General features: G+C 42.2%; 1 protein-coding gene across 2 annotated transcripts in view; it reads right to left on the reverse strand.

Annotated features, from left to right (window-relative positions):
• LOC109037368 (uncharacterized) overlaps window positions 1-25987 on the reverse strand; it is a 212774-nt gene that overhangs the window by 23077 nt on the left and 163710 nt on the right. For both annotated transcript variants that reach the window (XM_019051981.2, XM_019051990.2), the window contains exon 2: window positions 17226-17597. In XM_019051981.2, the coding sequence (XP_018907526.2) occupies window positions 17226-17597 (372 nt within the window). The remainder of the gene's footprint in view (window positions 1-17225; window positions 17598-25987) is intronic.

Genomic DNA, 25987 nt, shown 5'->3' on the forward strand with positions numbered 1-25987 from the left:
CAGGCATGGCAGGGCTCGGGGCAAAATGGATATAGTAGTGTTACCAATGCATCGAATTTTTTTGTATCATCGTGATTCTTTACTATCTTTTAATTATGTTCATATCTCTTTCAATACGTATGATTAGACGCAGCTGTAGCCAATACACGTGTTCATTTACAGATGACATACATATCGTCACGGTTGTAGACATGCTGTGGGCATAGCAATGAAAAAAGATCTACTTTTTGTTACAGCCGCAGGCACAACACTATAGACGTACCAACAAAGGATATACGAATTTTGCAATCCTGACTTCAGGTTTTATTCTTTCGACTGGGGATGACGATTTGAGTAACGACACAAGTCTTCTCGATCGTCATTCTGCTCTGAGTATCGAGGTAAGCTTCCAACTGTCCAAAATCTGGCAAAGCAATCGTCAAGGGAGCCAATCGTCTCTATTCGTGGCATTTCGATATCATTGCGCTTGAATAAGCACCGCTCTGAGTGGAAACTGGGGCTTTCGGAGCGTGGGGGGGGGGGGGGGGGTGTGTGCTCGAATCCCTCTCGGATACCCCCGAAACGTCCCCGAGGTGTCGCGGAAAATCGGAAAAAGTGAAAACAGTTCCCTTAAAAAACGTAAAAATATAAGAGCGGATGAATAGACACGTCTCTGATGGAGCGCACAGAGATTTTGTTCGGCGATGTTACGAGATCTTGAAATGCTTATCCATCCGAAAATTATATTTTGAGCTACCAAATGCGCAACGATAGGAACGAGCCCGCTTTCACACTTAGTGCCGTATTATTAGTCATTTTGAATATATTTTGCGATTAGAAACTAGCATTTCTGGCGCAGTTTAGGAACAGCGTATCCATCTTTAGTTTCCTTACCCACATAGGTGTTTTTACGAATGAGTCAGAAATTTTAGCTCCTAATTACAAATTGTAGTCTATTTCTTGAACATATCCAATGTATAGGCAGGGCCGGATTTACGTACTTGCCGCCCATGGGCCGCCTGTATTTTGCCGCTCCCTTCTCATTCCTTTTGAAACATTAATAAAAACCATCAAGTAAACGTGCCAGCGGGGGTGGAAGGCATAAGACGCGTTTACTGGTGTTGAACGCATTTTTTTTTGGAAAGCCCTGTCAACACTACTAGCAAAAGTTCACGGACCTTTGCGCGAACGTTAAGTTTCGTAAACCTATCTCTGCGTGCACAAGGCCTTCCATTCATCAGAAATGAACGAAAAAATTATGAAAGAACAAACATAAATGTGGTTTAATGATATTAACTTCCGCCGCCGCGCCGCGCAGACCGCACCGTGTTTGGAGCAATGCGTGAAGTATTCTGACAGGTTTGTAGGCGCTATGAGTTTCACGCCGACGATCGCTGCTGAACGCACTGTGTTTGACGCAATGCGTGAAGTATTCGTGCAGTCTTGTAGGAATGTAGGCGCTAATACAGGGTGAGCGAAAAGTCCCCGGCCCCCCCTCTAACTTTTGAACGAATCGAGCTAAGGAAATGAAACTTTAGGAATGTTCCTATCTCAAAGGGGACCATCTTTTGAGGGGGTCAAAATTTTGGTCCCCCCCTCAGGGGGGGACAGGGGCCCCCCAACTTTTTTTTTTTCAAATAGCAACCCCTATCTTGTGATACCTCATTCGAAAGAGCATAAAAAATTAAGAATTTTGGCGCAAACCGCAGACCAATATCTCAATTTTTGACCGAGTTATGATAGGTCAAAGGTCAAATTTGACCTATTTTCAAAAAATCATAACTCCGGTTCAAATTATCGTAAATAAAAAAATAAAACGGGAAAATTTACCAAATTGTGTTCGCTTTTACGTAAAAATTGCAGAAATCACTTCGATTTAATTTTAAGGGGGGCTCGGACCCCCAAATACGTCAATTCAAAGGTCATTCAATTTTCCTGCGAAATAAGCCAATTTCCTCTGGATTTGCCTCCACATTATCTCAGTAAGGTCAAAATCAGTTCAACATTACGTTGGCAAGTCCCCAAATTTCGGGATAAGTTAAAAAAACGAAATTTAAACGGTCAAATTTAATCACCTTAAATTTCGTTTTTTTAACTTTTCCCGAAATTTGGGGACTTGCCAACGTAATGTTGAACTGATTTTGACCTTACTGAGATAATGTGGAGGCAAATCCAGAGGAAATTGGCTTATTTCGCAGGAAAATTGAATGACCTTTGAATTGACGTATTTGGGGGCCGAGCCCCCCCTTAAAATTAAATCGAAGTGATTTCTGCAATTTTTACGTAAAAGCGAACACAATTTGGTAAATTTTCCCGTTTTATTTTTTTCTTTACGATAATTTGAACCGGAGTTATGACTTTTTGAAAATAGGTCAAATTTGACCTTTGACCTATCATAACTCGGTCAAAAATTGAGATATTGGTCTGCGGTTTGCGCCAAAATTCTTAATTTTTTATGCTCTTTCGAATGAGGTATCACAAGATAGGGGTTGCTATTTGAAAAAAAAAAGTTGGGGGCCCCTGTCCCCCCCTGAGGGGGGGACCAAAATTTTGACCCCCTCAAAAGATGGTCCCCTTTGAGATAGGAACATTTCCAAAGTTTCATTTCCTTAGCTCAATTCGTTCAAAAGTTAGAGGGGGGGTCGGGGACTTTTCGCTCACCCTGTATGTGTTACATGCCGACCGAGGGCTTCTCCTTTTCTTCTCAAGTCCTCGTCATCATTTCTCTCTCAGTCGCGCCGTTCCCGGCCAAATTTCGTGTTTGATCTCTCTCTTAACTCGATTAATTAAAGGTGCTGTCTCTTGTATCACCGAAATACGACAAAATTAGAAATTACTATACTCTCAGGAAATGAGAGATTTTGTTTGTAATTTTTTTCTAAATCCGATTTTTTTTATACCTACATTTAAAAAAAAATTGCCGCCTCCTAAATTTGCCGCCATGGGCCGCGGCCCATGTGCCCCCCCCCCCTTAATCCGGCCCTGTGTATAGGAGGCGGATTTTGTTCACAATTTGATTTAAGGAGGTTCAGGGAGATTCTTAACATCTAATCATGGAAAAGAGGGGTTTAAGGAACCTCGAGTCAATTTCGACAGGGGGAAGGGAAAGTATAGGACTACTGAGGTTCAAGATAGTAAATTTTAATCCGAAGGCGTGTTAGCCTTGTACGCTGATTATTTTAGTTTTCGAGGAATTCTCTGGGAAATTTCTGAATATTTCTCTTCAAATTTTCAGAAATTGTTATGCGCAATTTAATCTAGTATGTCTGGAATGGAGAGGTGTCAATAAGGGTCGGTTTTGGGCCCAACCTAGCTAAATTTCCTCAACTCTATACGATCATTAGCTCATTGGAGATCTGCATTTTAAAAAATGCATCATAATTTGATCATTTTATGTCTTTTTTTGGGTTTAATAGGTCTATCAGGGAATTTTATTCACAATTATTGGACGTATTTCTACCAAATAGACCTATGTGGAGGTGAGAAATATGGGGTGTGCTCGTTAGTTCTCTGGCCGTGAGAGCGAATGGGAATAATAAAGCGCCAGTGACGTCAGCGGCAATGATAGTGCGCACTCTAGCGAGGGGGAGATCGTCGTCGGGGCGCTTTAACTCATGAGCCCTGTCCACAACGCTCTCTTGCCATGCCCGCGGCTCATGAATCCCGCATTCAATTAGCACATAGGTCTGTTTTGTAGAATGTAAAATCCCGCTTTGCCAATTCTTCAAAAGGAATCACGTCCACTTTTACATTGTTTCTTATGCAGCTTCGACGACACATCCCATATTTCTTACCTCCACATAGGTCTGTTTGACAGAAATATGTCTAATTATGTATGGTGTACCTGGAAAATTTTAGAAAAAATATACACAACTTTTCTCATAAAATAAATGCCTTTCAGGTTAGAATTTGGCAACGACCGAACGTTGATACGGCGTTTATCCTTAGCACGGCAGAGCAGAATCGTACACAGAGAGCCCTAGAGGACCTGAAAAACGCAACTGAATATTCCTGAGCTGCGGAGCGCGGGAAAGCGGGCGGAGTTTCGTCCCCAGAGCCCCCCGGATTTTTTCCACATCCTCGATCTTACTCTTACCTCGCGGCGGCCGTTTCCCCAAGTCCAGCAAACACGAGAGCGCGCGTCCCCCTCACGCTCCGCGAGCATAATTCCGTGCGTCGCGGGTGGAAGCACCGTTGCCGAATCTCACCCCGGAATTCAGGATTTCCAAGACCGCACTTTGCTCCACTCGGCAACAAGGGATTATTCAGTTGATATACAAATTAATTTGTGTGCCCATTCCGCTCCGCCGTTCGCGAGTCCTGGTGGGGGGGGGGGAGAGAGGGGGGCGGGGGCCCGTAATTTCTAGTAATCAAACTGCACATCTCTCACCGGATATCCACATGGCTATGTGCGCCCGACTGTAACGAGTAATTGCACATCCCCCCCCCGCACCCCCTCCTACCGGGGTTTCTCAACATTTCGCCGACGACGCATAGTTTCCCCCTCCCCCGCTCCGGTTTCGTTCGCATGCGGGGCGAGCGCATCGGATCTGTTGCACATCGCAGCCTTTCGCGCTTTTCCCGACGGGTTTTCTCGGGGAATCCGGGAAACTCCGCGAAGACGCGCGCGGGTGTTTGTTTTTCCGACTTTTCGTCGGTTTTTATGTTTTTAATTTCGCGCCCGACGTTTGCATGGTTCTGTCTGCAGAAGCTGTGCGGGTTGCTGTCGGCGAAAAGCCGGGCGTTATCTTATTTATGTTCGTTTTTCAGCGTTGATTTCGGTTCTACATCTTCCTTGCTTGCAGAAACTTTTATTCCTCTTAGTTTTATTTGAAACATTTTCATTTCGAGAGATTTGCCTTCTCATTATTCTTCTTCTTCTATTCTTATTCCCAGCCTCCTCCTATTCTCCTCAATCTTTTTTCTCACGAGGAAATGTGCTACTTTTCAGAGGAATGCACCATCTAACTTCGTTAAACTAATGTACTCTTCAGAGGACATCACTCCGAGGTTGATGAATTGCGAGTGGCTAGCGCATTGGACTACCACCACTTTGATGCAACTTTGATCCTCGCGGTTTCCGTCTGATTTTTAACAAAATAGCAAATTTTCAAGCTAAGGATTCGGTCAATGTAACCCGCCCCCCCCCCCCTAAAAAAATAAAAAATGTAAACCGCATGTTTTGGTTACTTCCTCTTACCGTGCACTGTTAATTTCGATTGCATGGCAGACCATTTTTCCACCGCAATTCTTCGTTTTCCGGACAGAGCCACACAACTTCATCCCAAAGTTGCAAAATTGACACAAACGATTCAATATTTTAAGGAAATCAGCCCGTACCTTTTTTGTCTAAACTTTTTCTTTCATGCATAATATCAGAGGAGAAATCAGTGAAATTTTTAGTTATAGAAAAATCCAATATTCTCCTGGTAAAACTGCTATTTGTGAGAGGACATTTGGCAACCTTGAGATGTAGCTACGTTCTTTCGTGAGGGAACGACGAATTGGATTACATTTTACAATAAAGAACCACCATCTTTGGCTCTTCCATAAAAGCAAATTCCTGCATAGGGAAACCAATGGCATGGGTACAACACAACCAATGGCATGGGTGTTGATACATATCAAGCCGCTAACTCAGCGCACTAGAGCGCTCTGCGACTCCAAATCGCCATCGGAATCGATCCTCCCACAAATCATCGGGCAGAATACACCGTCTGATCTCCCCCTCCACATGGCATGGGTGTTTTTTTCTAAAATGAGCCAGAAATTGTTGTTCCTTATTGCAAAATGTGGTTCAATTTTCCGCGACTTTCCAGCATACTACTCCACGTGGAGAAATATGAAGTGCTAATAAGGGCTTCGTCAGCCCAGTACGGGCAGGACGAACCACTATCTCTGGATCTTCCATAAAAGCACATTTCTGCAAAGGGAAACCAATGGCATGAGTGTTGCTTCTAAAATGAGCAAGAAATTGGGGTTCCTTATTGCAAAATGTGGTTCAATTTTCCGCGACTTTTTAGCATAACTACTCCACGTGGAGAAATATGAAGTGCTAATAAGGACTTGGTCGGCCCAGTACGGGCAGGAAGCCCCCCTCGGAGCGAGGTTGGAGGGCGGGGGAGGGGGTGACGACGTATCCTCCGGGGCCCGGTTGTGCTGGTGCGTCTTGAGTTCTTCACGTGGAAGATAACACATGTCGGCCGAGTCGGTCGCCGGTGAGCGTGGGGCCGCGTCCCGCGTCGCGTCGCTTGGCCGCCCAGCGGAACAGTCACGGCACGCGCTCCGCTGCCTCCCAACAAAGGGCCAAGGAGCTGATAATAACCGCCAGCCGGCCCCCCGATAACCCCCCTCCACCCCCGGGGCCCGGGTTGCCGAGGTGTCGCCGCGAAGGAGGAGCCGTGAACGGTCGTCGACGGATGACTGACAACCGGGAGCTCCCGGGATGAGCTGCGAGGTTTTTGAGCTTTCGCTGGAGGACGTTCTAGTCTCATTCGGTGAAAATGCTGGGTGAAAATTCTTTTGATAGAATTTTCTCAAAAATTTGGACGAAGAGCAATGGGGAAACTGGCTTGGCGTCCTTTGACTTTTGGGGGAAACTGACTTTGGGTCTTTTTGAGAAAGAGGGTTTGGGCGAAAGGACTCCAAGCCCCCATTGTGGACAGAGGAGGTATTGTCATCCCAAAATATTTTAAAAAAAAGGGGGGAAAGTTGAAATTTCATCATTTCTATGCGTTTTGGGGTGCCTAGAGTCTAAGAAACCATACTTGAAAAATGTGTGCCCGGTATCCCTGGTGTCTATGTACAGCCATACATCAAAATCTGTTTTTTAAAGCGTTGCTCTGGATGAATTAAACAGATAATTTGCAGAAGGGCGTATGCGCGTATTTAGTTTGAGCGCATCGTGGCTTAGGAGCAGTTATAGTTTGTTGCAGCAGTTTGAGTCATCAGTTTCAGTTTCCGTCCAGTGGAGCCTTAATGAATCACTCAAAATGTTCTGCGCTCATTCTCACCAGTTTGCCTTCAAAAAGCTGGTAGGCAATGTTAGCGACTTAAAAGCACGAATAGTTGCTTGCTGCAGTTTGAGTATCTCATCGGCTTCTAGCAGTTCTCAAGCGAGTTTACTAAAATCGCCTCTTAAACGTCATTTTTGAGAATTTGAGTGCCTACAGTTAAAGCTCGCTAAGTCGAAATGTGTAGGGACCGATAAAAAAATTCAACTTAAGCGGAAATTCGTCTTAACCAATTCTCCACTTAACACGTGGACGTGTCTAGAGACCGAAAAAAAATTCGACTTGAGCGGCATTTCTTCTTAACTATAATTCAACTTAGCGAGCTTTTACTGTACTTTAGTGGGAAAAGAATGTAAGTCCCGAGCCACCGTTATCAGCGCAAAGTATGATATGGCCTGCATTTTGCAATTTGGCACTATAAATTCTGGCTCATCTGAAAAAACACTTATGTGCATAGGGAAACTAATGGCACATACGTTGTTTTTAACCCGGGGCAGACTTTATAGTTCCAAATTGCAAAATGCAGTCCATATCTTAACGATACAAACTACAAGTAAATTCTTACGAGAAAATTTCATGATCTTGTTTGCAGGTTTCATCCATCATCGCAAAAACTGGACGCGAAACTCCATTGTGCACCATGACGTCAGTACACGGCATTGACGTCCTCTTGGAACGTTGACCAGCGGACACCGTTCGGATGAAGTCACATCCGCGGAAACTCGTGGCCGGCGGGCAGAGATCCACAGCGGCGCAATTTCGTTGTCAATAGACGAAAAAGAGCCTAATCAATTACGCCTTGACTCGGTTTCGGAATCGGGCAGCAGGAAGAATGGCCGACTCGCATCGGTGCCCGATGAGCATTGTTGATCGATGATGGCATCGGACACTTCACCGTTGACGCTGATGGACTAATTGGGTTATTAGTCCGTCCGAGATAACTTGATTTTCCACCGTCAGCTCAGCGCGCTCAACGTCTGATTGTATTTTTGACGCCGAACCGCCGCGCCGCGCCGGGACAATGGTGGATTTTGGAAAGTGTGATTTTGGGGCTCAGCCCCCGGATTTAAAGGTTTCTATCTTCTCCAATTATCTTGTGCTGAGGAGTGTGCAATCAGAAAAATATTTGTGTTCTTGTGCTTCTTTCGGTTAATATAGGGAGTGAAACACAAACCAACCCACATTTTTGTTGATTTTGATACATTTTGCGGTGAATTTAGCGCCAAAAGCAATGGAGGGACCGGGAGACCTGAGGGTCGACCAAAGGGTTGAGTTATTTTGTGTTCTGTTTCCCATATTAACCAAAATTTCGTGTTGAATTTTCTCTCTGTGCGCCGTGCTAAGGAAAAACGCCGGTTGAGCCTTCAGATTTGGCCAAGGTTCCTCAAAGAAATCAAGAGTTTTCGGGGAAATTGCTCCACATTTCGTCGAAGAAACGGTCATTACATTCCGAGGCTGTAAAATTGACTAGAACCATTCAATTTTATACAAAAATTTACCTGCGCAATTTTGGTCCATACAATTTACTAGATTTTTTTTTATGAAATCGGAGGAAAAACCAGTGAAATTTCCAATGAAAATTGCTCAAGATTCTTCCGGTAAAAATGCGCAATATCGCCGGTGAAATTGCCAAACCACGTATCTGACGTATCTCGTTTGAGATGTTTCAGAATCTCTGCTCCATTTTTATTTATTCGAAAAAGAGCAAATCAACATTATTTCTTGAAGTTTTCATAGAATTTTCTTCGCGCAGAGGAGAAAAACCAAAGATTTTTTAAAGAATTGACGTAAAAAATAAAGTATAACAGGAAGTCTGCAACGTCGCAAAGCACGAGATCCGTAGCTTGGAGTTTCATCATCGACATGTGAGGGAAAAATTGGTGACATTGAAACGTCGATTTTTCTCTCGATTTTCAGAGAAATTTGTTTGTGATCTAACGTTTTGATCTACAACGTCTGAATATTTCAAAGGAAAATATTCACGACTCACATGAAAAATATTTATGACTCTGCTAATTTTTTTACCTCCAAACCAGATTTTTCTTCGGATAATGTGATCTTGCCGTAAAGTCTATTCAATACATCATAATTATTGAACGTGTTACAAATACTTAAGGATATTTTCTAACAAAAAACGAGAGGAAAAATGTGAAACGGTTCACCCGCTCTATTACGTTCACCTCAGCGTCGCGTATTAGCAACTCGCTAGCTGCGATGTAGCAAATTAAGGACTGCGAAGGGCCCAAAACTACCGTTGATCAAGTTTATTTACCAGTGACGCGGCGTGCTTTGCGATATATCGATTGATCCGCCATTAAAACCCATGGAAAGGATCGAAAAATAGGATGTTCGCGACGAAACTTTTATGGTCGATTCTTTACCATAGCTTCAAATGGGGATGTATCGATAATCGATTATTCACGCTGCGGGACTGTTATTTACCTCATACGCTCGACTCTCGATGCTCACCGGTAAATCATCGTTTGTGCATGACTCGCTCCAACAATGCAAATAGCCGGCCATTTCCCGCTCCGGCCTCCGGCGTAACAGTAAACAAAAAATGATAGATTTGACACGGCGGTTAATTTAATTTACAGCGCTGATTCCTCGTCCCGGTGCCGGTGACCCCCGAATCGTTGACCGTTGGCTACTCGGCGAGGTGGTGAGTTTGATGAGGGCGTAATTCCACGCAATTTACCCTGATGAGGATGCGCTGGATTATCGGGTGGGATCGATAAACTAATTTCAAGTAGTGAGGCTAGAACCCCGTATCTTGTGTGATACGTCTGCGGAGGATGAGTGTTTCTTGTTTGGTGAATTTCGATCGACGTGGAACATATTATCTCGAGGGCTCGCTTGAGCTGATGCGTTGATTGGGTGGAATGAGGGCCGCATGTCAACGAAAAAATAGTGTAAATTCAGTGGTAGGTCTAATGCATGGTTTAAATTTCATCAAAAAATCTTACTGACATTTTTTTAGTGATTTAGTTGCTAGTGCATACGCAGTGTTTTGCTTTTGACCCTTCATAATCAGGGAGCATATTTTAGAGACCCTGCGCTGTTAGCTGGGCTGCGCTGAAAAAAAAAATTGGTAAAATTTACCGTTCCTTCACGTTGTATTTCACACAACGTCAATTTAGAGTCAGCTCTGCCAGAAGGAAAGTAAACTGGTATGGGTAACCATTCCTCTGGCAGAATCGACTTGAACATTGGTAGAATTTACCATTTTTTCACGCTATGTGAAATACAGCGTGAAGGAATGGTAAATTCTACCGATCCTTTTTTTTTCAGTGTACATTTAAAAAGTTACACATACATAAAGTCGCTTTTATAGCGCCGCCTCGCGCTCTGCGACGCCCAATCGCCATTGCCCCCTATCCTCCCAGGACATACATTCCCAGGACAACATTTAAAAAGTTAAAAGTTAAAAATCGAAATGTCTCGATGCACGATCAAATTATGAAGCACGCATTTGATTCAGTTTTTGCATACATTTACTCATTTTTGCGGGTGAATGCTCATTTATGAACATTCTTGGCTATCCTGTTTTGATATTGGAACCTGAAGACTGACAGCGAAATTTTGTAAGTTGAAGGGTTGGCAGCCCTTTAGGGCCCTCCATATATCGAGTTATCCATACTCTCGCTTTACAGATGCTCTAGAACTCTCGACCCTTGGGTGGCAATCAGTTCGGGAGAATGGTCGTGTTTCGAGACCTTCACCTAATTTGCAAAAACTTGCGTAGCTAAGTGTCCATCCCGACATCGTTCGGCGAATTTTATATCCAGCAAGTTGATCATCAATCATAGTCGGTCGAAAAAAAGCGTTGACCTCGAACTCAACCTCTGCTTTGCCCGAATACATTGTAGAGATAGTAATTGAGGGGTCAAAGCTTTTTGTCTCTGGTCCCGACTGATCCAGAGACGGATCCAGCAATTTAGCAACACCAGATTCCCTCCATTTAAACCTATGCCAAATAATCGATTCTCGTAGGAGCATCTGACCCATCCAGGAATCGATACATTTCCATAGGTTTAAATGGAGAAAAAACAACGTTGCCAATGTGCTTGATCCGCTAATGGATTGACCACGAAATTATTTCCGATTTGGCATCCGGACGCAGCGATGCTCAAACGAATCTAGGCCGGCGAGTGCATTGTGCTTCAATCAGCGACGTCCAGCCCAATTCAAACACGACGCGATATTAATCCCGCCGTAAGCAGAAACCGCGGATCCTCCCACAATCCCCAGCGGGACTTACGCGGTTCTGGCTCAGGGATCCTCGAGAGGACGACGGTCTCGGCGCGTGAACGGGAAAAATGGGCCCGGCTCGAAATCGAAAGGCCTCTTTTTCATTTCTCCATCATCGAAAAGTAATTGCCCGTTCGGGCTTGAAAACTTGCTGACTCAAGTGCCCGGCGCGGCCTGGCGGCCCGGTCGCGTTAAAGTTCTTTATTTCCTTCGAGTGGAATCCGCGGGAAAATCGATGCCGTAAGTGCCGGGCCTCACCGCAAAAGAGCAGTATGTCAATCCTGGGATGAGCCGCGGAACGCATCAGACTGCATCCTGATCAGGGCTCACAGTAAGATGCAAGAACTGTTTTCCCGGATGCGGTGGCTTTGACGTTAGTTCTAGATGTGGGATTCAGAGACAACATATTTTAGAAACCTCGCACTCAAAGAAAATTACGGCCGGTTTGGATTGGTGGTCATTTTGGGCATCAGCTGATGACGTCGTTGGGGACGATGTAGTAAATTATGCTCTTACGAAAAAGGTATTTGCTATTCTGGAGAAGAGTTTCAGTGAAATCGAGAAACTATGTCGACGCAAAAGAGCATCAAGTCATCCAAAATAAGTCGCAACTCGTACAGGAACGCGTGCTAACCAGGGCTCACCATTTTAAATATGCACAAATTTGAAAAGACAAGATTTGGTATTACATTCCGGAGACTACAACCGCTAAGGTGCTAAGTTTTTGCGATCCTGTGCAAATAGCGTACGAGTATAGGGAAGCCTCAAATTACTAACTGTCGTGCTACCGAAAAACGCCGTTTGTGCCTTCAGGCGTTGCCATGTTTCCTTTAATAAAAACGAATACACCGCAAAAATTGTGAATATTTTTTTTCAAATTCGTCAGAAAATTTTGTCTAAAATGTACTCTAAAATATCTAAAATGTTCGGAGAAAAATATGTTTAACTTTCCTCCAAAATCCATGTTTTATCCGGGGATTTTTGCAACTCTCGAATGTCTATACGTCGTTTTTCCTCAGAATACTAAAGACAGCACAAAAGACTAGGTTTGAGGACAAGTGTAAGGCGCGGTGACCAAATGGAATCACGTTCCTTGGCATCATAAAGTAAATCCCCACTCGGTTTTTGCCGGGCGAATTTAAGACGCGCCCACTCCGGCCGAGGCTCGTCATGTGTAACGCTCAAGTAGATTAGCATCGTGAAATGCTCCGAAAATTGAGGCCAAATTCCCGTTCCTCCCTCTCAATTTCCGTCTACTTTTCCGGGGTCCCCGCACCGTTGCCAAAGGAAATACGCGGGTTGGTTCGACGCGGAAGTAAAAAGAGTGGGCTGAAAGGTAAAAAAGGGGACTTGCAAGTGGCTGTACAGTCCGGAACTAAGTTCGGGCTCATCTTCATCGTTCAGAGACTAATCATGCTCTATGATGTAAAATCGTAAGTATAACGTGTCACGCTGAGGGTGACCTGCACACACGGAGAAAAAAACTGCTGCATGGGACCCGAAGTTGAGGTCATATGGATCTCTAAAGTTTTCGGATCACGCACCGAAAACTTGAGTCGCTGCTGAGTTGGTCAGACATTGAGGTACTTAGGTACATAAGAAGGTTCGGGTCACACATCTGAAGTATCGGTACGTACCGAAATACTTCAGTGTCTGAACCGACCTTCGTAGTTGGATATCAGTTACTGGATGGTGATCCGAAAACGTCAGAGATCCATATGACCTCAACTTTGAGTCCCATGCACGAAGTTTTTTCTCCGTGCACATAGGCTTAAAGGAAAATTCTGTATACGTACAAGTGAAATTTTAGATAAATATGCACCGACAGTATCCTCGCAAAAACACAATTGTTGAAAGAAAATTTTACAACGTTGAAATTCAGTTACTTTCTTTTGTGTAGGAGATAACGATTACTGAACGGAAAATTTTGAAAAAGACTCACGTGCGATAACGTTCCGTGTAGGAACGGTAAAATATGGTAAATCACGTTGCAACTACTCATTTACCAAGAATGAAAATATATACAAGCGAAACAGTAAGGGTATACTTTTTGGATTCGCGTGAGAATTTCTCGCCTACCTCATATGCAGGTCTCCAGAATGTGCATTCTATTCGCGATTCACAATTCGGAACAAGGAAGGGGAGTTACTGAATGCAATGCCGGTCGAAACAAAAGAAAATACTTTCCTATGCAGTACTGCCGTGCTAAGGAAGAAGCCGTATGAGAATTTGAGAGTTGCCAAATTTCCTTAGATGAAAGGTTCATTTTGTACGAAAGTTATGAAAATTTTGCTTCGAAAGTTTCAAGAGGTTTAGGTGACATTGCGAACAAAATTATCTGAAAAAGTGGAAGAAAAATATTCATAAGTTTTCCAGGAAATTTGTGGTTTATCGAAAGAAATTTGGCAACGCCTGGAGGTTCATACGGTGTTTTTCTAAGCACGGCAGAGTAGGCCAACGAGAGGGGCTTCTATCTCCCGCATGAGAAATAGTTATGCACTGCTCAGTAATAACGATTACCTATTTTTTAAAAAACATTATTTTCACTGATCTGAATTTACTATTAATACATTAGTTATGAGAGGGTAAAACATACAAGAAATAGGACTGTACATTGTCTCGAAACTGATGCTAATTCCATTGTCAGTTATTTCAAGATGATGAGACCACAAAATGATAGAGGAGAAATGTTCTCTTTACTTTCAGACAAGACAAAGATGAAAAAATCACTAAACAATGTTCCGTGGTAATTTTTGCTTCAGCACAATCCTTTTTGAAACTAAAGAGATAATTTGTTATTTTAATTTATTTCGGCCATGGTTATCCATTTGGATTGTTTTACAAATGACGTATAAATACCAGCTCCTTGATGGAGATGGAGATAAGTTCTCTTATGAATTTATCCATATTTCTGGTTCTCATGGAGAAAAATCTGACTCATTATTATCAAAAGAATAAGTATAGGTACTTAGTAGTTCAGCTCTGAAAAGAATGCACTTGTAAAAACCTTATACAAATTTTAGTTGAATGAACCCGAGATATCTTTAAAGTGACTGCCCTGGTAAAAATTGGCGATAAGAGCTGCGTTTCAAAATACCATAGGAGTTCTTACAGCCGACTGAAAAAGGCGATAGGAAATCATATAGCTGGCTGTAGAAAGTGGAAAAAATCATACGGCCGGGCTACACGAAGCGATAAAAAATTATACAGCCGGGCTGTAGTTCCTATCCCCGGGCTGTACACTTTATCGCCTGGCTGTTGCTTTTTCGCCATTGGCTATAAAATGCTATACAAAATTGTATAGAAATTCGTATGCTTTGTAAATCCTTAAGTTTGTACGGGATCACCTTAATATTTACAAAACGCACATTATATTTTCCTTTAATACATATTTTTTTTCATCAATCAAAATGAGAATAATCCATACAGGATGTGCAAACATTTCAAAATCATGAGTTAAATACCTAACGCTGACTCCGCCAGATTAAATATTAGAGCCTAACATAAACCGGAGCGGCGACGAACTGGCGCCTACAAACCTAACAGGGATACTTCACGCAATGCGCAATGCGGGAAGTATCCCTGTTAGGTTTGTAGGCGCCAATGCGCGTTCCGCGCTGGCTGCCCGCCCGCCGCCGCGCCGCGCCGCAGCGTACCACGGCGCTTGAAGCAACTATTTCACACCAGAGGTATTGCACAGTATCATACGAAATTGCAGGCGCTCCAACATGTTAGGAATGGCAGGCATCCTTCAATTGTACAGAGCTTTCCTCGCAAAATAAATCAAGATACTACGGCCCAAAAAGAGAGCGGTATTCCAAAAACTTACTAAGTCCTAGCATCCGTAATTAGTAACGTTTGGCATTCACTTTATCGCCAGGCTCTTACTTAGTCACCATCGGCTATAAAAGGCTATTAGAAATTGTGTTGACGGCTATAGAAGCTATTTGAAATCTTACAGCCGGCTGTAGGTCCATGGTATTTTGGAACACAGATTCTACTGCCAATTTTTACCAGGGTGGACATTTCTTGTGAATTAAAAGGAATGGTGGTTTAAAAAAAAAGAGATCTGCAGCTGTTTCGACGAGAAATTGTAGGAAATTTTTTGGAATACGTGGTGATCCGATAGGAACTTTCACTCACTCTGCTGATTCAAGGCCCAGGGGAAAATTATTCCTTGCTTCAAGAAAGTAGCGCGCAAACTCGCCAAGTTAAATTTTAAATGTATCAAACAGAGTCGCATTTTCATGATGAATTATTACTGTTCATTACCACAACTCAATTTATGAAGAAAAGGAAACTATCGTCTTCAAAAATAAAAATTTACACGGCGTAATCAACCACTTTTCCAGTTATGACAAGTACTTTCCTCAGCGCAACCTGAGACCATCGATGAAATTCGTTTTTCCTCTGACAGTAAACCCGATTTTTCTCAGTGCTCCTCTATATTGAACATTAGCAGCGTTTATTTGTTACAATTCAAGGAGATCCATAACATGAATTATGAACAGATAAATTTTAACGAGTCTTGAATAAAAGAAAACAGTATAACTTTTGTAACCCAAGTATAAGATATTAAAATGATTTGCCTCTACAAAAATTAAAAATAAGAAAAGACGCATTTATTGAGTGTTGACAATTTTAAGGGAAGTACAAATCTACCGTAAAGTTTGTCAAGTTCATACATTTTTTTGTACTTTTTTTTCTCTCTTTTATTTTAGTGGCAAATTATGTCAGCCTCTGGCAAAGGTCTATTTCCAAAGTAATACTGTTGATTTTTACTTAAGATTCCTTAAAACCGCTTTATCCACAATACTGATTTCCTTAAACTGCTGCGGATCTCCTTAAACCTCCCTTCCTCACATTGTAAAACATATCGGTCTTTCAAAAGAAAGGAGCTTTTTTATGGACAACTATGAACACAGCCTTAGGAAGTATCCATGTAGTCAATAAATGGATCATACCCGATGGAAAGCAATACTCCTTTATTTCTTCTTGAATGCAATCGGCTCAGATAGGCATCTAAACTAACTTCAAGGCAATGCGTATAGTATCGCACGAGACTGAAGGCGCTCCAGGCTGAGAGCGTATTTTTGAGGTCCTCACTCAATGAAACCTCCGTCATACTTTGAAAATGACTGCAATTTAAGGAGACTTCACGCAAGATACTGATTGCCCACGAGCCTTATATTTGGATCGCGTTTAGCAGAACGGAACCAAGCCACATTGGCTATTGCCAAATTTAATTGGGCAATTTAATTTTTTACAGAAGAACGTTTGTGCGGATTCCTTTGAAACTTTTGAGGAGTTTGCTTTGTACTAAGTAGAAAATTCATTGAAATTTGCACAAATTCCCACAACTATTTTTATGTAAAAAATCAAATTGTCCAATTAAATTCGGCAATATCTGATGTGGCCTGATTCCTCTCTGCTAAACGCGATCCAAATATAAGTCTCGTGTGCAATCAGCATCTTGCGTGAAGTCTCCTTAAATCGTAGTTATTTTCATAGCTATGATGATGGTTTCATTGAGTTAGGAGCTCAAAAGCACGATCTCAGCTTGGAGTGCCTTCAGTCTTATGTGATACCATACGCATTGCCGTGAAGTTAGTTTAGATGCCTATCTGAACCGATTGCATTCAAGAAGAAGTAAACGATTATTCTGCAGTGCTAAGGAAAAACGCCGTACGAACATTCGAGAGTTGCCAAATTTCCTTCAATAAAATGTGTATTTTGAAGGAGATTTATGAATATTTTTCCTTGAAATCTTCAGAAACTTTAGGTGAAATCGCGAACAAAATGATCTTAAAACCTGGAAGAAAAATATTCATAAGTTTCCTCGAAAATGTGTATTTAATCAAAGGAAATTTGGCAACGCCTGAAGGTTCATACGGCGTTTTTCCTTAGCACGGCAGTATTGCTCTCCATATCTCTTCATGACCGTATCGGTCCATGTCGTTTGTGTGGAGAGAGGCAACTTACCTAGAATGACCATTTTCTTGGCCTGGCGGTCCTCGTTGTAGAAGGTGGAGACCTGACACTGGTACTCGCCGGAGAGCTCGGTGGTGACGTTGACGATCTCGAGGGCGCGGTACATCTTGGTGGCGTCGCTGGAGGCGCGGTAGTCCAGGTTGAGGCGCCCCTTGAGGACGCCCAGGTCCTGCGGGCGCTTGTTCTGGATCCACTGGTAGACCGGCGAGGGGTGCCGGTTGAAGAACCACTTCACCACCAGCCCGGCCGGCTTCCCGGAGGGGTCGTCCAGGCTGTAGTCGCAGTCCAGCACCACCGACGACCGGGAGCCCAGCTCCACCACCTCCGGCACCAGCAGGGATTTTATCTTCACGCTCGTGTCGCCTGAAACCAAAAGAGGAAAATATGTTTTAAACTAAAACATTAATAGAAATATGGTCTCTTAGAAAATCAAACAGAGTTTTAATGGCTCTTAAAGAGGGTTCTTTGTAATTCAAATTTAGGTAAGGATTTGCTAACTGCGCGGCCGCAATCCTGAGGAGACAGCTTCGCGCCCTAACATAGCGCGGGCTCAATCTCGTCGCCTTCCTCTGACGATAGGGTTGTATAGAAATCAAACTGAGTTTAATAGCTCTTTTGAGGGTTCCTTTTCATGTAAATTAGCTTAGGTTGCCGCTACGTGGCCCAATCCCGGAGGAAGCTTCGCGCCCAAAATAGAGCGGGCTCATCCTAGGGGCTATCTCCTACAGATAACCGCAAAAACCGTGAAAATCAGACCAATTGAACAGAGGAACGAACTGTGACAAAACATGAAAAGAAGGGGTGTCGCTGAGGGCTGTTTTGGGGCCCACTCTAGCTGAATTATCTCAACTGTAAGATGTTTTCAATTGCTCACTGCAAGTATATATTATTAGGGAATGAATCATAATTTGGTGCTCTTAATTCTCTTTTCGGGTCTATCACTGGCCTAAACATGGGTCCATACGCCGGTTTTGGCACAAAATGAGGATTTTTCGGCATTCGACCGCAAATCCACGGAACTCTTTTTCGCCAAAAACAGCCTACAAACCAGTGTTCAAGTCAGTAAAAGATTAAAAAATAGACCGGGAACGACCTATGTACAATGCATTCCTTACAATATAGATCTTCATTGAGCAAAAATGGTGGAGTTGATAATTCAGGGTGGGCCCAAAAACGACCCTTATCGATGATATCCCTCCTTCAGGGGGCCAGACTTCCAAAATCTTCAAAGATCTTTCAAGATCAATTGAGAGACTTGAAGGACAAAGCGCATGAATGTAGTTTTTGCTATTTCGAGGAATACGTGTTTGAAGTTTCGAAATTACATGGACCTTTATGGTGAAAAGAAAGTTCAAACAGACTTTCTAATGCTTAAAAACTGAAATTTGGGAGCGAACTTTTAACGGAGTTTGCATCAAGACTAGTTTCGCTTGAAGTCATTAATATCTCAATTGTTTCCAAAAACTGCATTTATTCGCCTTGCCCTCCAATCCCCTCATTATTCTAACACGACCATCGTTGTCTTAAAAAAAAGCGGGAGGGCAGGAAAGCCAAACTTGACCTTCGATTCCCGCGGAGGAAAACCATCATTCGTAAAAGTGACAGCTCGCCGTTTGCACTAACTGTGCCGGGCTCCTCAGCCCGATCAATTACATCTAATTGAATGCAATTGCTCGTCCGTCAGCCCCCCCCCCCCCGCCTTCCGCGGACGAAGGCCCCGCTTGTAGGTTTGGTGCGGTAAACACTGTTTGAACTACTGAACTTTACCCGCTTCGAAATCGTCTCAGGTGACTCGCGACTCCCAAGTTGCCGAGAGTTTGTCAATCCGAGGATAATACCAAGATATAGGGTGATTTAGTTGTAAAGGAATAATGTTTCAAGTGTCGATTCTTTAAGGCCTCTTTCATAACAAGACCTCTTGAATGTCAAACATTTTTTGTCCAAAATCGTTCATCTCAGAGAATAAACTCGTCTGAGGGGCTTAGAGGACAAGACGCATAAGTGCAGTTTCTGAAAAAATTAATATATTAAAGCTTTCGAATAAAACTAGTCTTAATGCATACTCTGTGAACAATTCGATTCCAAATGCCAATATTTATAAGCATCAGAAAGTATCAGTTTGAACTGTCTTTCCGCCATGAGGATCCATGTAATTTCAAAATTCAGAACACAAATTGCTCGAAATTGCAAAAACTGCACTCATGCGCCTTGTCCTCGAAGTCTCTCATCTGAAGTTTGAAAAAATAAATATTTGTTTAACCTTGTGGCGGCGTTCATAAGTCAAATTACATAAAATTAAGTTAAGTTCAAAAAGTTAGGCCCTGTTTGGGCCTCAAAAAGGTAGCAGAGTCATTTTTGGGAGGGTTTGAAATATTAAATATCGAACCTTCAGGTAGCCTAGGTCATTAACTACGAAGTAATACACTGCCCTTCAAATAACCTAATAATGAATTTCCTATTTGAGATCAAAATAAAATCAGTTGATCAACGACGACGCTTATAAATCGAATTTTTGATGGTCAATGAAATGCAAATTCTACAGCCTATACAGTTTTGAAATGCAAAAAAGAAATCTACAGCCATTTTTTGAGATGCACCATCAGGTTTTTTGAGGATGGAGTCACCTCAATCTGGAATCACCCTGTATACAACAAATTTAAACTCTGGGAATTCTGCTAAATCTGGGCGCTTGGCTGACGGAAGAGTTCAGTCCGGTCACGTCAAGTGAAAACAAAAGAGAGTGAAAACTGAAACAAAGAAATCCGGTTTCCTGTCGGTTATAGTTTCCGTGTTCGTTTGCCACGTGAAATGGGCTCACGGCGCTGGATGCTGGATGAAAGCTTTCGGCGAGATTTATTCTCCCCCCACAACCCCCACTCACCCTCTTTATACAAAACTTACGATCTACTTGCAGGTCTGAGCACTGGGGAGGGGGCAGTGCCCAGCAAAAAACTTAACAGCTTAACTTTGAGCATCTCATTCAAAAAGATTTATTTTTGAAAGATGTTTATGGATCAACTTTGAAAATAATGAAATTCTAATGGGGCATTTCCTTTCTCAAAAAGAATGATGAATTTTGACAGTATAGGTCTGCTAGACGAGTCCTTAATTAGCCCATAAAGTTCCACAAAACACGAGAAAATGGATAACCAAAGGATAAACGCTCTGCTTTTCGTTATCATAAATAGAGGTCTAAGGGTCTTGATATTTATAATTTTAAATATTTTGTGTTTCCTGGTCGAGGAGGGGATTGAAACCTCCCTGAAAGGTCTTCGGTTGTTTGTTTGTTTATCAGCCTTGGTTACTCATTTTCTTGTGCTTTTAGTTGAATCATTAGGGCTATTTTTATATATAATTAGCAGCTCTACAAATTAAACTCACGAAAGTCTGCAAAGCGGTCCTCAGTGGGTAGGCCGTAGGAAATCGTAGTTTCCCGGACGAAGGACCCTGGTAAGAATTGGCGAAAGGAGCTGCGTTTCAAAATACCATGGGAGTTCTTATAGCCGACTAAAGAAGGCTATTGAAAATCATATAGCTGGCTGTAGAAAGCGGAGCAAATCATATAGCCCGGCTATACGAAGCTATAAAAAATTATACAGTCGGGCTATAGTTCCTATCGCCGGACTTTACACGTTATCGCCATTGGGCTATAAAAGGCTATAAGAAATTATGTAGAAATTCGTGTGCTTTGGACATCATTAAGTTTGATGTGGAACTACCTTAATAACACACGTTATATTTTCCTTTAAAACATACTTTTTCTCATCAATTAAAATGAGAATAATCCATACAGAATGTGCAAACATTTCAAAATCATGAGTTGAAAAACGCTGACTCCGCGAGATTAAATATTAGAGCCTAACACAAAGCGGAGCGGCGACGCACTGGCGCCTACAAACCTAACAGGGATACTTCACGCATTGCGCAACGCGTGAAGTATCCCTGTTAGGTTTGTAGGCGCCAATGCGCGCTTCGCGCTCTCTGCCCGCCCGCTGCGCCGCAGCGTGCCACGGCGTCTGAAGCAACTATTTCACACCAGAGATATTGCACACCATCATAAAACATTGAAGGCGCTCCAGCATATTAAGAATGGGAGGCATCCTTCAAAAGTACGGAGCTTTCCTCGCAAAAACTATCAAGATACTACGGCACCAAAAGAGAGCGGTGGTCCAAAAACTACCTAAGTCCTAGTATCCGTATTTAGTAACGTTTAGCATTAACTTTATCGTCTGGCTGTTGCTTAATCGCCATCGGCTATAAAAGGCTATAAGAAATTGTACAGCCGGCTACAGAAGCTATTGGAAATCTTACAGCCGGCTTTAGGTCTATGGTATTTTGGAACACAAATTCTACTGCCAATGTTTACCAGGGGAACGTAAATCCATTTCAAAATTGCAAAATTGACTCATACAATTCAATTTTTCACATAAATGTACTTGTGCAAATTCTACCTCAACATATCTCCGATTCTTGCATGAGATCAAAGGAAAAATCGGTGGAATTTTCAGTTAGAAATAACCAAGATTCTTCTGGTGATAATAAAATAAGCGGGGAGAAATTCGCCAACATTGAAATGTAGTTACGTTCTTTTGTGAGGGAAACGACGAAATAGCCCCCCCCCCCTCCCCCCAGCGGGTCGATTGTTGAATCGTTATCGAATGATCCTGATCGATACATCCCTATCTTAGCAATGCTTCTTATCGATCAAGGTCATTCGATATCCGTTCAAAAATCGAGCAGCAGTTATCATCTCAAGAATTTCAAGATCATCGATGTGCTGATACATCGGACAGTTTTGTTCCATCCAATATAGCCCGACTTATTCAACAGACGATCTCCTCTACTTGGACGGACGCGCCTGACACCGGATGGTCGGGGGTGGATTGGGGGTTGGTGGGGTGGGTGGGGTATTGGCATAGGATGCTGCTCAGTGTTCAGTGACATCGAAACGCAGTCCGAATGATTAAGGCGCAACGTTTCGCGCCGCGCGAAAGCGTGACAGATGCAACGCTCATCTGCAGTACTGTCCACTGCACTCGGATATTTATGACCTCCTTGACCGGAAGATGGCATCCCATCCATCTCCACGAGTCTGTCATATCGCGTCGAACCGCTCCGCGAAAATTAATCGGCATCCGTCATTTTGCTTTTATTCGACGGCGGGTAGTTACCGGTCGGTGTCAGCCATTTATGTAGGTTAGTACTGACATTGGTCTACATTTTGCAAGTAGAAACTACAAATTTTCGCTAGTCTATAAAAATACTCATTTTGAAACACCGTTAGGAGGCTACACATCACAAGTTCTCAATTGTTAAAACCACAAAAATTTTGATAAACACTGGCACACTCACTTGCGTAAATATTAGTAAAAATGAAGGGACGCGTTTGAGTCTAAACGTCCCATCATTAGCCGCGACTGAAGATAAATTCACGCGCATACGTCGTTTCTAAAATAAGTCAGATATTGTCGTTCCAAATTGCAAAATTCAGTTCAATTCCAATTGAGACCCTCTTGATTGACTCATCAGAGCCATGCTCATAGTCGTCTTTGAATAGATTTTCCCCTGAGAAGGCATGAATGTGGCAGAGAAACGTTTTAGGTGATCTATACGCAGCATCATAAAGCAGTGACAATTCTCACTGGTTTGAAGCAAAGGGGACAATGGAGACCTAATTCGTAAAAAAAAAATTAACATAAGAGAAGATGATAAACTGCATTGTGCAACTGCAGCTATGATTTTGATAAACTGCAAAGTAGGTTCGAAACTTATATAAACAAAATTAATTTGTAATGTAAAAGCTTCGAAGAGTGAACTTATTTCAGAATGCTTAAATTCGGACTTCGTCCTGTGGTCATTCCATGAAAAGACTCAGTTTAGGTACGTCCGGTTTGTAAATCCATTGAGAGTATATTACTATTGACAGCAACTTTCCCTAGGTGCATTAAGAGAATTTTCCGCCAAAACTTAAATTAAACTACTTGCAATTTCTGCGGGCAATGCTACCGTGCTGAGGGAAAACGTCATACGGACGTTTGAGAATTGTCAAATTTCCTTCGATAAAATGTTTATTTTGGAGGGGAGCTATGAATATCTCCATGTAATTTAGGTATGAACGCGATTTAAATTCTCGGAAAAATTCGAAACAAAATACTCATGGATTTAACTAGAAATTCATATTTTATCATAGGAAATTTTATCAAAGAAAATCTTATCATAGGAAATTTCAAATAAACGTTCGAGAATCGTCAAATCCTGTCTGAAAAGCTTTTTTGGAGGAGAGTTATGAATATTTTCAGGTAATTTAGGTATGAACACAAATTGAATCCTCTGGAAATATTCGAAGAGAAATACTGCAAATTTGGATGAATATGGAATACTGAAAATAAATTTGACCAAAAATTCATATTTTGGTGGTATTTTGGCAACGTTTGAAGGTTTATACGACGTTTTTCCTCCGCACGGTAGAATGCGTGTAATGAGGCAAGGACGATCAACGGTAGGAGGTAAAACGCCGGGAAGAAACTCGCGAGGTGCAGAGGTGGAAAACCAAACCAACAGGTGAAAATTCCCGACCAAACCGCAAGAGTAGTTTCAGTCAGCGACGTTGTCAAATATTCTACGAGATAAATACCGATTCCTCGTAGTGTGGTGCGTGAAATCAACCACGCCGATTCAGTCGTTCAACGGTGGTATCTCCGAGGAGAAGTTTCCACGATTAATGTCGCTACGTTCAACTTCATTCAAGCGCCGGCCCATAAGTCATTTTGAGGCGCGGTCGAATCCTGAGAACGTTTCTACTCCGCGTTGTCGAATCTGGGATGCAGGAAGTGAGGAACCGTTTGGTCAAATGAACCGAACGTCCGCTGCGACAAAAATTATTAAAAGAAAGACCCGGAAATCGACGAAGTGACCTAATAAACGAAAACCTTGGATGAGACCTGATGCACAGCGGTATCCAAAGAGAAACCGATTTTCTGGCTTGTATAAATTTAAAAATGGCGTATTGATCCCCTAAATACTCGCTTTTTAGCTCAAAAACTTGTTTCCATAAATGAATCAATTGTTTTCAGAAAGGAGACAAGTCCATTTTTGCATGAGCCTTGGCTTGCATAAAAGGACATGCTAACTAAGACTCATCAAAGAATGGACCTGTTCTCTTTTTAAAACAACTGATTCAAATGAAATTAGGGTGCTCAGTTCCTTTTTGCAATATTTTTACCCAAAAAATTGTCCTAAGTGGCTCTTCGTAGAAAATAAACAAACAGCGATACATCAAAAAGTAAAAGAATCTGAGAACACTAACACATCCATCACACACACATACACCTACAATTTCTTCTGTTTTTCCCCCACATTTTTTGTTGGTAAACGAACAAATTAGGTATGCTATATGCGATGGCAGAAAGTGAGTAGAAATAGCATGCAGGCACATTTTGGCCGTCCATTTCCGATAAAATCAATTTTTAAAACCCTCTATTAAGTTATTAACAAAACAAAATAAAATTGGAAGGGAATTTACTTTAGTTCATACAATCGGAATCAGTTCTGGAGAGTTCTACTTCTCAAACGCTCAAGTTGAGCAAGAACGTGGTAAAAGAGCACGATTGATGTGATACAAATCATCAAGCGTCTAAGTCGAGAAATTGACTACTTATCCATTTTGAAGGCGCTTATTCACAGTCAGTGTCATCACTATTTTCAAGCTTACCCTTTGAAGGTTTTTTAAGATTCTTGCTGGATTCAATTTATATGGAACTATAAATGTTTGCGCTTAGTCTTACATGTTATGTAGCTTCCATCGTGGGTATATGACAGAGATTCTTCCGAAATAGACCGTTGAACGTGTTTCTGGGCTATTTTTCGGGATCCTCATCGCGAGAAATTAAGGACAAAACCGGTGTTTCAGCAAAGTTTGTTTTTTGTCTGTCGTTCTCAAGATTTGCTCAATCCAATTGAATCACGAAGCGCACATTAGAGTTGTCGCTCGTCGGAAAATATAAGCTTGAAAATAGCGATGACACTAACCTCGAATGAGCGCCTTCAAAACGGATAAATAGTATTTCTCAACTGCATTCCATTTCGCCGTGCTTTCATGCAACTGAGCGTCTAGAGATCAGAATACTACATCCACACTCTGCTTGAACTGATTCAAAGTATCAAATGAAGTCATACTTTACCAGCCTCTTAGCTATAGCTTCTATGCCAACGGTGGGGAAAAGACTTGGTGTGTGGATTATAGATGTGCCAATTTTACGTGCCAGAGGCTAAGGATCATCATTGCTCCTTACTTAAAGCTGTAGTCATTGTAGTTGCATATTATCGTTTTCGATGCTTTTATTACAGCCAAACTTCATATAATTGGACTCAACCTCGAAACGGAGATTGATCAACAAGGACAGCTTTGAAAGCGAGCGCATCCACTTAAACACCAAGGTAGACTACGCATTGCTTTTAAAATTACAAGATAGACCTTTTCCGTCTGATGGCGACCAATTGATGCAAACAGCAAACATGCATAAGACAAATCAACAGCCTCAGGGCCAATATTTGCTTGTCAAAGAGGGCAAATGGTTACGTCACCCACCACGTAAATGCATTTCATAATCGCTTCGACCTTGGTCTCATTAGAATCAAGACATTCAGTGGTCTTTTGGCATCACTGCTACAAAATATAGACACGGAACCTTTGTGAGAGTTTGGAGAACAAAAGTCACGTCATAAATTAGGTCCCACCTCGGCTGCCAAAGTGC

The sequence above is a fragment of the Bemisia tabaci genome, chromosome 5 (assembly GCF_918797505.1).
Source record: "Bemisia tabaci chromosome 5, PGI_BMITA_v3".
NCBI classification, from domain to species: domain Eukaryota; kingdom Metazoa; phylum Arthropoda; class Insecta; order Hemiptera; family Aleyrodidae; genus Bemisia; species Bemisia tabaci.